The sequence below is a fragment of the Choloepus didactylus genome, chromosome 2 (genome assembly GCF_015220235.1).
Source record: "Choloepus didactylus isolate mChoDid1 chromosome 2, mChoDid1.pri, whole genome shotgun sequence".
NCBI lineage: Eukaryota > Metazoa > Chordata > Mammalia > Pilosa > Megalonychidae > Choloepus > Choloepus didactylus.
Window position 1 is genome coordinate 156,092,533 of NC_051308.1, and position 12,975 is coordinate 156,105,507.

The 12,975-nt window shown below is 35.2% G+C and overlaps 1 protein-coding gene across 3 annotated transcripts in view; it reads right to left on the minus strand.

The window, feature by feature from the left end:
• HS2ST1 (heparan sulfate 2-O-sulfotransferase 1) overlaps positions 1 to 12,975 on the minus strand; it is a 224,522-nt gene that overhangs the window by 46,048 nt on the left and 165,499 nt on the right. For all 3 annotated transcript variants that reach the window (XM_037826726.1, XM_037826724.1, XM_037826725.1), the window contains one exon: positions 1,075 to 1,313. In XM_037826726.1, the coding sequence (XP_037682654.1) occupies positions 1,075 to 1,313 (239 nt within the window). The remainder of the gene's footprint in view (positions 1 to 1,074; positions 1,314 to 12,975) is intronic.

A 12,975-nucleotide genomic window follows, 5' to 3' on the forward strand; every position in this document is an offset into this window, starting at 1 on the left:
TCCTGCAGCACACCAAGAATTATATGGAAAGATGATGTGCTATATACCACTAGCCTTTACAAACAGCTGTCTGGCAAAGAAGCCAATCTTAACCTTGTTTATTAATGCTATTCTTTTGCTTCAATGTAAGGATTACAGTTTTGCCAAAGAGTGTGATAATAGTCAATTCTGTTATGATAAAACAAGTTTGGCTGTTTTCACAAAGGTAAATATTACTCTAACTATAGTACAAGCATAAATACCTTTTTAATAAGGCTACCGTTACATGGTGTTGGGTTCTAAATAGAATTTTCAAATATTATCTTTTTTTCCCTTCCTATGGGGCCCAGTTCCGATTTATAGGCAGAACTTTATTTATAATTCTAGACAGAACTTCAGGCGTGGGGGAAATGTGTGCTACTACTGCTAAAAAGATGGGAAAATGTGATGTCATTAGATAATTTTCCCTACTTTTCTTAAAACCATTTCATGACAATATCTATCCATCTTTTTATCATAATTTCTAAGAACTTTCAGTGCAAAACTTAAAAATATAAGCCACAATCCTGTTTGCTAGGAGTTTATAAATAATAATTATATAAATTACTAGGTAAAGTGAGATGAGGGTAGCTAAAAAATTGACCCATATCAAGTGCAGAATGGTAGCAACAAAATTGACCCATATAGAGTACAGGTATTCTTCAATAAAATAAATATTTCTCTAAAATAACTTGAGACAATAGACTTTTATTGCAGAGTATCTTGCTGAAAATATCAAATATTTTAAAAATGATACAGTACTGAAGAGCATCATTTTCTCTTCAAAAACATAATAAAAATAACTTTATTATTAAATTTAGTAAAGTTAATTCACTTCTTTGACAAATATCTAAATACTTAGTATATACAATAAAATGTGCCGACTACTACGAAAAAAGTAATATTATATAAAAGTTGGTTGGTTCCTTCCCTCAGGTGGCTTATGATTAGTTGAGAACAATATACATATCCCTTTAAAATGTTTTACCCTTTTGAGATACAAACTTTGAGTGAGGAAGTGACAGAAATTATTTGTGCACTCCTAAGTACACTTACTTGATCTTGCAGTGACATCACCGGATTATTTTTGGTAGTATTGATGTGAAGGACATGGTATTTATTCTTTGCACACAGGTCATAGGCAATATTGGTAAAAGAGGTGCTCGCAGTTTTGGGGACTCTGTTATAAATGATCACCATGTCCTCTTCCTCATCTAAAGACATATCTTGCCGAGGGCCATCCATTGTATGTCGCTGCTCAATTTCTCGGACTTCGTGTCTTGCGATAGCCCTTTCTGCAAAAAAAAAACAGATATGAACCAAGCTTTTAGTGAAACTATAAGGAAGTTATGAACACTAAACTTTGGGCCATAAAGAAAGACAAAAACATAAATAAACAAAAGAAAAGCAAAAGGCCAAGACCTAAGAAAAATATGGGTAAACCACCTGAGTTTTTAAGAGGTTCAATCCAGCTGATTCTATAACAGCTATAGAGAGACAGAAACATAATTCTCCTATTCGAGAACTGGGTAAAGAATAGTTGAAGAAATGTTTTGAGGGCCAAAACTTCAGAATTATCTTTGAAGGATACTACATATGCATATCAAGAACAAAAGAATAAACCTTCATCAAGTTTAGAATATCACAGACAAGAGAGTACTTCCGTGCAGTTCAAAAGTCACTTCACATTCTAGCAGAATTTCTACAGCCTGAATTCTTAAACACATAAAGACAGATTACATGGAATATTTAACTTTGCAGTGAATAATGTACTTGGAAAATAAACAATTTATAATTTAAAGATTTTGAAATTTACTATTTAGGATTTAGTTGTTCCCTGGTTTATCAAACTGCGGCAAGGCAATGATTGTAAATGCTGACGCGACTTTGGGTAACAAGAGAACAAAAACAGCACCACAAAACCTATTTCTTTTCGGTGTTGAGTTACAGATAAGTCCTGGCTATGTTTATTCCTAAATTCCTTGTTTCCTTTAATTCAAATCACTGTCTACTATGCAGTTTTGCTTTCTACTTCTCTCCATTTAATGTAAACTTCAGCTTTAAATATTGTTCAGAAAAAGGAAGCAAGAAGGAGAGGAAAAAGGAGAGAGGAGAAATAAGGAAAAAAATCTTCAACAAGACTAAAAATTACTTTGTACGTACCACATACCCTCATACCACTAGATCTTTGTACAAGCTGTCTCACCTGCCTGGAACACTCGTCCACTCTCCTCTCCAGTACTTTATTCCACCAACCTGGCCCTAGTCAACTTCTCAACCTTTACATTTCAACTCAATTCATCATTTCCCAGGGAAGTGCTATCTGATCTCCCCGACTGGGTCAAATCACCTTTATATCTAGTCTAATACTACATGTCTCCTTATACCTATCATAGCTGCAATTTTATATTTATATGTGTGATTATATAATTAGTGTCTTCCTATGATTTAATAAAGTGACATGAAAAAGCTATGTGGTATAATTAATTACAGCAGCCAGTTCAGGCTTCAAATATTGTTCAGACTATAAATCTTAAATTCTGGTTCAGGAGACATGGTCACCATGTTAGAGAGAAAGTACACTCTGAGCTGAGGATTTGCATTCAGAAGACCTGAATTAAAATTCCAGCTTTCCTTAATAGTGGGCTTTGGGTTAACCAAGCAGGAGGAAAAGCACAGATATGACAGGTGTACATATGTTATATATGTATGGGCACATGTATGTATTCTTTTAGGGAGGAGAGGAATAGAAAGAGAGAGATAATGAGTGTAATGTTGAACACATCAGGGACATTTAGTAGATGTTATGTAGATGATTGGGAACATGGGTCTAGAATAGAGAATAAAGGTTCAAGTAGAAGAAAGACATCTGGGAAAACCATGGTAATAGATGAAGCAACCTATACAGAATAGTAGCATGAAAAGAGGTCCTAGAATAGAATCTTGGGAAATAACAGTATTTAAGAGGAAGTGGAAAAGACAATTCCTAGAAAGAGGATAAGAAGAAATAGAAAGGAGAATTAGGAGAGACTTTTCTATTTATGTTAGAAATAGAAAGCATGATATTTTTCCTATCAATAGTGCTTTATAAATCAATCCATAAATCAAAGTAACATGACATAGCATTTACATCAGATTTAGAAGTTGTCTCAGATTAAATTCAACAAGTATTTTCTGAGAACGTATGAACATTATTATATTCAACAATTTTAAAAGAATCCTCAAAATAATCTCAAGGTGTCATCATAGCCCAAAACTATTACAGTAGTGTTAGTTCTACCTGCCCTTTTTTTTCTACTAAAGGTAGAACAGAGCTGTTGACATTCAAGCGCTGACAGGTGTGAGGGGTTTCCTCTAGCAGCCCACATATGCATGAAATTGCTTTTAAAGGATTCACCCACAATCCACAATCTGAAGTTTACTGACACTAGTTTGCCTGAAATCAAATTCTTGGAAAAGATTTTATGTATTTCATAAATGGGTATCCAGTTTACCTAGAGAAAGTATAATGATTAAAGAAAAACTACAATATTAATTGTTTTTGTAAATAGATCAATTCTTATGAAATTTTACTTGCCCAAATAATTGTTTTGAAAATGAGCCAATAAATTAATAAGAATTATATTTTAAAAGAACTTACTTTGTCTCTATGTGGATTTTTTATTTTTTAAGGTGCTAAAATTCCAGACAGATCATGAGACTATCATATTTTAAAAAAGTAATCAGTGTTCTTGGCCCGTTGTATGCATTAAATTCTAATAAATTCTAAGAACCATGTATTTCATGCAACTTAAACATTTTTCTTAAATTATGAAAAGACAGAGCAATTCAAATCATTAATTTGTTTATTCAAATAATACATTTTCTACTTTTTAAGTGTTTTCATTTATACCATATAATTATTAATATAGTTTTAGGCCTAAAATTAAATAAAAAGGTAAAAATAAATCTAGTGAGGAAATTAAGAGTTTTGTTAGTAATACTTATTTATAAAATCACATCTCAGTTTGAATAATGAAAGTGACTACTGTTGATGGTAAATTATTATCTTTTTTTTCCTGTACAATACCAGTTAGTGTTTGAATATGGCCATGTTCTTTATGTACTAAGGAAGTATTTGGTGGTTCCAACTCTTTTTTTATCAAAGATGTTCTGTATCTAGTTAGTACAACGATTCTCAGGCTCCTTTAAATCACTGTGGAAGCTGTTTTAGTCATAGCACATTTGTAATGCACTTAGAGAACACAGGCAGTATATTTAAAATAAGAAGCATTTTGTTGTACTGTTTTCTTCATGTGAGTAATAAGTTACTGAAAATTGGTTATGCAAGCTACTTCATAAACATCTTAAAACGTATAGCCTACAAATAATATGAGATGCAATCTGAGAGTCAAGAAATTAATTACAGACATCCCAGGCACCACTAGCACTAATGTTCCCAACACTGAAGATGGAGATAAGCTTTTAAGAAAATGGACAGTGAACTTCATGGCAATTCTAGTTTTCCTAGCCTTCTGTTTAAGGTGGTACATATCTTGGTTTGATGAACCTTCCCATGGTGACAGAGTATCAAGAAACTCAAATCTTTTAAAAGACCATTAATAGTAGCAATAATTAACTATTTCTGCATAGGCAGGACATTAAGGATTTTATTTATTAAAAGAATGCAATGAGCTCTTTTTCACTCTAATTATTATTCTTGTTATTCTTGTGTGTGTGCTAATGAAGGTGTCAGGGATTGATTTGGGTGATGAATGTACAACTATGTAATGGTACTGTGAACAATCGAAAGTACGATTTGTTTTGTATGACTGCGTGGTATATGAATATATCTCAATAAAATGAAGATTAAAAAAAAAAAAAAGACATAATGCTGAGCAAAATAAGCCAGGCACAAAAAGAGAGATATTGTATGTTACCACTAATGTGAATTCCGTGAAAAATGTACAATGTTTTATACTGTAGAATGTACGGGACCTAGAGATACCAATTAGTGGAGGGGGAATGATAATCTAATAAGAACAGATAAACTATGGAGGGTAATCTCAATGTTATGGGAATGCTCAGGAATGATTATGGTTTGTAAACTTTCTTGGATATAGTAAGATCATGTTGGAAGCAATAGAGTTATTTTAGGGTTTTTTTTTCTCTTATTCCTTTGTTTTCTTAGGGGTTGTTAATTTTCTTGGGGTATGGTAGGAACATGTTGGAAGCAATGTAGTTATTTTAGATTATTTGTTTTTCTTACTCCTCTGTTTGGACATGGTTTATTAATTTTCTTGGGGTATGGTAGGAACATATTGGAAGCAAAGTAGTTATTTTAGGTTATTTGTTTTCCTTAATCCATTGCTTTGTTTGAAATGTTGTGGGGTCTTTTTGGTTGTTGTTTGCCTGTTTGTTTTTAATTTTTTGATAAACAAAGTTAAAAAATTGAAAAAAAATCAGTAGAAAAATGGGAGTAAAAACTAAATGACAAATAGGGTGGGATGGGGGGATGGTTTGGGTACTCTCTTTTCACTTTTATTTTTTATTCTTATTCTGATTCTTTCTGATGTAAGGAAAATGTTCAGAAATAGATTGTGGTGATGAACGCATAACTATATGATCATACTGTGAACAGTTGATTGTATACCATGGATGACTGTATGGTTTGTGAATATATTTCAATAAAACTGAATTAAAAAAAAAAAATTAAAAAAAAAAAAAAGAATACAATGAATAAAAGCTAAGCATAAAACACTGCATTTAATATACCAAATTAAATTACACAAAGCGTGAAAGTCACAAGGATGTATACATCAGACCATAGAAAAATTGAAGAAAAGAGAATTGAAAATGCATAAAATATTTCTGTATTATGGACAACATTTTAGGACTAGAAGGATAAAAGAAACAGTAAATGGAAAGAGCAATAAAATTGCCTTGCCTTGTATTCATGATGCGCAATGGATGGAGGTGGCCTAAGGGTACATCGAGTAATGAATGGAATGGTGAACTGTGGTGTATACATAAATGGAATACTGAGCAGCTGCAAGAAGAAATGAAGTTGTGAGGTATGAAACTAGGTAAATGGACCTTGAGGACAGTATGTTGTGTGAAATAAGCCAGAAATGAAAAGACAGACATTATAACATCTAATATGGACTAACTATAAACTGCAAACTCTGAGAATTGAATCTGAGAGCACAGGTTATCAGGCGAAGGCTTACTGTAATGGTTCCTAGATTTTAAGATCTTACAGCAGTTACCTCTATTCCTGAGTTGTAATGGTTATTTCTAGATTCTGAGATGCTGAACTCCTGTGTATAACCTGGTTGGTCCCTGGAACTTCAGGTATCTGAAGAGCTAGAGTTCGGTAGCTATGAATGTCAACAACACCCCATACAGCAAATGTTAAAAGAAGCTGAAAAAGAGATCAGATTTCAATTAAGAGATATGAACAAAGAGGCCTTGGTTAGGACTAAGGTAAATCACACTAAAGGGAAGAGGATGATATTGACTGTTTTCAAACTTCAATTTCTGTGTGAGACCAAAGGTGGAGAGCTGTTAATTTGGTGGAAAACTTTTACTTTCTGTAGCATGCTATATAATTTAACTTGTATGGCCAGCTTACTCAAACACCATAATTACATGGAACCTTGAATAGGGAGTGAGATCTGGTTGGTTTGTACAGGTTAGTGTGAAGCCCCAATATATCCCAGAGTAATCTGGGTAGATGACAGAAAAGTATTTGAAAAGACCCCTTGAGGGACTGGGGAAAAAATGTGGAAATATTAAATTTACTCACCTATGGAATTCTCACAAACACTGGGGACTAACAATTTAGTAGGCCGAGCCCCTGATCTTGGGGCCTGCCCTTATGAAGCTTGTTACTGCAAAGGAGAGGCTAAGTCTACTTATAGTTGTGCCTAAGAGTCACCCCCAGAGAACCTCTTTTATTGCCCAGATGTGGCCTCTCTCTCTTAGGCAACCTGGCAGGTGGACTCGTTGCCCTCCCCCTACAGGGACATGACTCCTAGGGGTGTAAATCTCCCTGGCAATGTGGGACATGATTCCTGGGGATGAGTCTGCACCCGGCATCATGGGATTCAGAAAGCCTTCTTGACCAAAAGGGGGAAGACAATGAAACAAAGTAAAGTTTCAGTGGCTGAGAGATTTCAAATGGAGTCCAGAGGTCATTCTGGAAGTTAGTTTTATGCATTATATAGATATTCCTTTTTAGTTTTTAGTGTATTAGAATAGCTAGAAGGCAATATCAGAAACGGTTGAACCGCAACCCAGTAGCCTTGATTCTTGAAGACAAGTGTGTTACTATAAAATGTATATGGTATGACTATGTGATTGAAGAAAACCTTGTGGCTCACACTGTCTTTATCCAGTGTATGGACAGATGAGTAGAAAAATGGTGACAAAGAAGCAAATGAATAATGGGGGTGGGTGGGTTCTTTAAGATGCTCTTTTTTACTTTTATTTTTATTTTTTGGAGTAATGAAAATGTTCAAGAATTGACTGTGGTGATGAATGCACAACTATAAGCTGATACTATGAACAACTGATTGTACACTTCTGGATGATTGTATGGTATGTGACTATATCTCAATAAAATTACTGAAACTTCTACATATCAAAGTAAAAAATAAATACATAAGTAATAAATAAATAATACATACATATAAATAACATTAAGAAAAATACAACCAAAATTTTAATATCTATAATTACAGGAAGAAAACATAAAATTGGCAACAACAATCTAAGAATCCAAAAGATAATAAGCTAAGTTGGTTTACAGGAGATCTAAAGTAGATATGCATAATGGAGCAAAGCAAAAATAAGCCTTAGTAGTGCATAAAGATTTTTTAGGTCATGGACTTGAGAATTGGATAAAAACGACAGACCCCCCCCCCTTCCCAGAAAAGTTAGTTTCTACTTTTCAGGCCTTCCCCTTAAAGCTCAAAAATGGGTGGGGGCAGAGGAAGCACAAATCCCAGGTTAAATACCCCTAAAAATGGCTCCTAGGACAGCAGGCCTGAGTAGTATGTCTAGATAAGAAAAAAGTTAATCAAAAGTAAGGACAGGCAAAGAAAAATCAAAGAGAAAACTACCGCTGTCAATCCAAGAATTGTCTATGGATTAAAGGGCTTGGAACAACAACTTGACCTGTCAGGACTCCATGGCAAATATACAGAGCTAGATATGGCTGGGTTCTAAGAGCTTGGTGCCATTAAATATTGGAATAAAAGTTGATCCTTGGTATTTTCTAGGAACAAATCCTGAGTTCTATGTAAACTCCCAAATACTACACTGAAATTTAATTTATCTCCCCATAAAATGTGTACACAATGAGAAGTAAAAAGCAATAAAGCTGCTCCAAAAGATAGCTACTATGAGGCTATTTAACTGAATCTTTTTTTAATACCACTTACTATGAATACCCTATCCAGTAAAACACTATCTGATCCTCATTGAAATAACATTTGATAATCATTGTATATTAAATAAATTGGTTGTCCAGTTGTATACATCATTTTCTCATGAGTATTGCTAGCTTGAGTCAGTCTCCTTAAACTCACCATAGGAAATGACAAAATAAATTTCTATCTGCAAGGCTGAGGTCTGCACTCTTTAATATTGATAACTGCTTTCTTATATGGTAATCAAACAGGGAGGCCTGTATTATCATTTAACCTTACAAGTTCTGGTTACATGGATTACCCCATAAAAATTAGCCTACAATGATGTCTAATTTTGGGAAGATGTAGCAGACGAACTTTGCACTATTCCTCCTATTAAAGAACTCTGGACATTACATATAAAACAAACAAGACTATAAAAGGTAGATAAAAGAAGGAAACTCAGGACTTTGAGAACCAAGGAACAACACAATAGTGAGTTCTTTGAATTTTTTCTTTCTCTTTCATCTCAGACTTACAGTCAAAGAAGCAGGTAACCTGGAAATGCAAATAAGCACAGACAAAAAAAGTACCAAGAAGAGCCTGCTCTTTTTAGCCAAAGAACCAGAAACAGAGCAGCTCTTCAAGACAGAAAACAGAAGACAATAACCACTCTACTCAGTCAAACTCCACAGAAAAAAATCTGTGCTACACCCACACCCACACCAGCAAAGGCCAAGTGGGGAGCTGAGACTTCCACTCACAAGGCTGTAATAAATGCTCAACACCCTACTGGTGTGGTGTCAGAGAAGGCCAGATTTAACAAATGGGTGGAAAGAACTTCTAGAGAAAAGTACACTGAATAAAGTGAGCCTGGATGGGATAGGACTGGCTATCAAAACATGGAGATGGGTAAGAGAAGAAAGCATGAAAGCTTGGGTAGTGGAAAAGGTTGATAAATAACAAATACATTAGTACCATTTGATTACAAAATTATTTAACAACAATAGTGTGATGCAACTGCAAAAACATCTATAGCAATTTCAGGCTACGCTGACACGCACATAATTATACACAGTCACAACTGCTATTGGGCCTTTACTATGGGCCAAGAGCAATACAACAAGTTTAAATGTACAATATTTCATTTAATTCTTAAAATCCTATAAAGTAATATTATGGAAATTTAGATTCAGATTAATCACAGAGTTGTTAGGAACAAAGTCAGGGTTCACATCCCTGTCTATCCGACACCAAAGCCTATATTCCTAACCAAAATATGGTAATTACTGTCTTAAATCATAGGTAGGAATGGTTACTAAGAAATCTGTATTCACAAGAATATGTGTCATTTCAGACACATTTAAGAGGAACACTGAAAACAGGAGTACATCCAGAAGGGGAATGAACTGGATGGACCACCCCTCACAAGGAACTGTTGAAAAAACCAAGGTATTTAGCTTGGTGAAGAAAAAAATCCATAAAAGGACAAAAAGTATCTTGAAATATCTGAAAAGTTATTACAAGAAGGAAAGAAAAGAGGCATTCTTTTTATTACTCCAGAAGACATGACAGACTGTAGTTCAGGAGAGCATGCACTTTCAAATCATTAGTTGTGCACAGTAAAGATAAGCAGTTTAGGAGACAAGCTGAAAGTCATTGAAACTACTCATACAAAGGGTGGATGAGGACCTGCCAAGGGATGATGTAGAAGGGATTTCTGCATTGATGAAAAGAGCTGAAACCAATTGATCTCTGGGGTCCATTACCACTAGATAAATTCCATAAAGCTATATTAATTTCTCCTCTACAGTAAAGATGTGTTTTGGGAGGACCTCTTCCCTGCCACCCCACCCCACACCTCCACTAGGCTCAAAAAAAGTAGGCAAAAAAAGCAGAAATAGAGATCGGTAAGTGACAACTGGGTGGGAAGAAGGGAATGGAATGCTTACTGTCTTAAAATCCTATTTTTCTCAGTGACACCCAGATATAGCTTTGTCTATTCTGAGAAAGGAAAAGAGTATCTTTCTTGTGATTACTGCAAGAATTCAAGTAACTGAGCAGAATTAAACTGTACTATGTAGCTTAGAGTAATGAGGAGAACACTGGGATAATTTATAACCAAGTTCTCCAACCTGGATTTATTAACTAATTCCATATACATAACTAATTCCATAAACAAAGAATTTATTAATTTGAAAGTATTATACCAGGTCCTTGAGATAAACCTACCTATGCTGGTTTGAAACTGTTATGGATCCCAGAGGAGCCATGATCTTTTAATCCAATCTTGTCGGGTAGAAACTTTTGATTGGGTTGTTGCCATTGGAGGTGTGGAACCATTCAGGGTGGGTCTTAATTAGATCACTGGAGTCCTTTAAGAGAGCTCTGAGACACAAGCAGCTCAGAGAAGCTAGGGAGGCTGGAGAGAAGCTAAGATATGTAACCCAGAGTTTGCCCCGGAGAAGCTAAGAGAGGAACCCCAGACGCTTGGAGAGAAACATCCTGGGAGAAAGAAGCAAGAACACACAGGAGCTGAGAGAGAGGAGTTAAGGCAAACATCCAGAGACATTTTGGAGAAAGCCATTTTGAAACACAACCCAGGAGAAAAGGACCAGCAGATGCCAGCCACGTGCCTTCCCAGCTGACAGAGGGGTTCCAGATGCCATCGGCCATTCTTCAGTGAAGGTATCCTTGTGTTGATACCTTAGTTTGGACACTTTTATGGCCTTAGAACTGTAAATCTGTAGCCTACTAAAGCGCCTTTATAAAGCCAATCCATTTCTGGTATTTTGCATAATGGCAGCATTAGAAAACCGGAACACTACCTTTGATTTGGAAGTACAGTGATCCTGAAAAAGGGGTGACTAAGAGAGGATTCACAGACAATGTGTTGAGAAAGATAAGCAAATACTTTCTGAGTAGAAAAAGGGAGGAAAGGCATTCCAGGTAGAAGGAGAAGCATTTGCAAAGATAAAACTGTATGGTGCATACAGCCCTAAAAGAGGTTCTCAATGAGCTTAGAAAGTGGGAGAAGGGGTAAGGGCATGGTAAGATATGCAGCTAGATAAGTGCTCAGAGGCCGGATCACAGTGTCTTAATTACCATACTGGTTACATGAACTGTATCCTATAAGACAGCAGTTCTCAAACTTAATTGTCTCAGGACTTCCTTCTACACTTAAAAATTATTGAGGACCCCAAAGAACTTTTGTTTTATGTAGGCTATATCTAGCTGTGCTGGTTTGAATCTATTATGTACCCCAGAAGAGCCATGTTCTTTTGACCCACTCTTGTGGGTGCAGACTTACTGTGGGGGGGGGGGGGGCTTTTGATTAGGTTGTTTCCATGGAGATGTGATTCAGCCAACTGCAGTGGGACCTTTTGATTAAATTATTTCCATGGAGATGTGACCCTGCTTATTTAAGGTGGGTTTTAATTAGTTTATTGGTACCCTCTATGAAAGGATAAAAGGCAGAGGCATTTTGAAGAGCTCAGAGAGATGCCTGGAGAGAAAATGCCCAGAGACATTCTGAGACAGCATTGAAACTAGAACCGGGAGAGAAGCTAAGAGATGAAATCCAGAGATTTCCCCAGAGAAGCTAAGTGAGAACTGAGAGATGCTTAGAGAGAAAATGCCCAGAGACATTGGAGATAGCCGTTTTGAAACTGGAGCCAGGGAGAGAAGGACCACATGCCTTCCCATGTGATAGAAGAATCCCAGATGCCATCAGCCTTTCTTCAGTGAAGGTATCCTCTTGTTGATGCCTTAGTTTGGACACTTTTATGGCCGTAGAACTATAAATCTGTAACCTAATAAAGCTCCTTTATAAAGCCAAACCATTTCTGGTATATTCCATTTCTTGCAGATTTAGATAACTGGAACACTATCAATACCATAAGAGAAATTAAAACTGAGAAACTTAAAAATATTAATTCATTTAAAAATAACAATCACTACATGTTAGCATAAATGACATATTTCATGTTTTTGTGAACAATTTTTTTTCCAAAACAGAAAGAATTTAATAAAAGGAGTGACATTATCTCATATTTTTGTAAATTTTTTCAAGTGACTGAGAATAGAAGACAACTGGATTCTCATGTCTGCTTCTCCATTCAAAATGTTACCATGTATTATTTGGATTAGAAATCTATGAAGAAAATCAGGTTTATACAGACATATAGTTGGAAAAAGGAGTATTTTAATAGCCTTTTCAGATAATTGTGAATATTCTTTTTTGACATTACATTAAAACTCAAAAAGTGGTAGTTTCTTAAAGGATGGTTGCAATGTGCTATAAAACCATATTAATGAAGTTTCATATACCATTATACAGCTCTACCTTGCACTGGTCGTTTGGAAAATACTGGGACACAGAGTTATGTAGACTTTCCAAATGTCGACAGATTTAGTTATATAATACCAAAAAAAAATATGTTTATTAATATCATCACCAATCCCATCAAAAAACTCTTTAAATATTGGGAAGCTGTCATAGTCATGATGGCAGATACCAGTTTTTTTAAATTTTGTAACTGACAACAAATACTGTCAGGTTCAC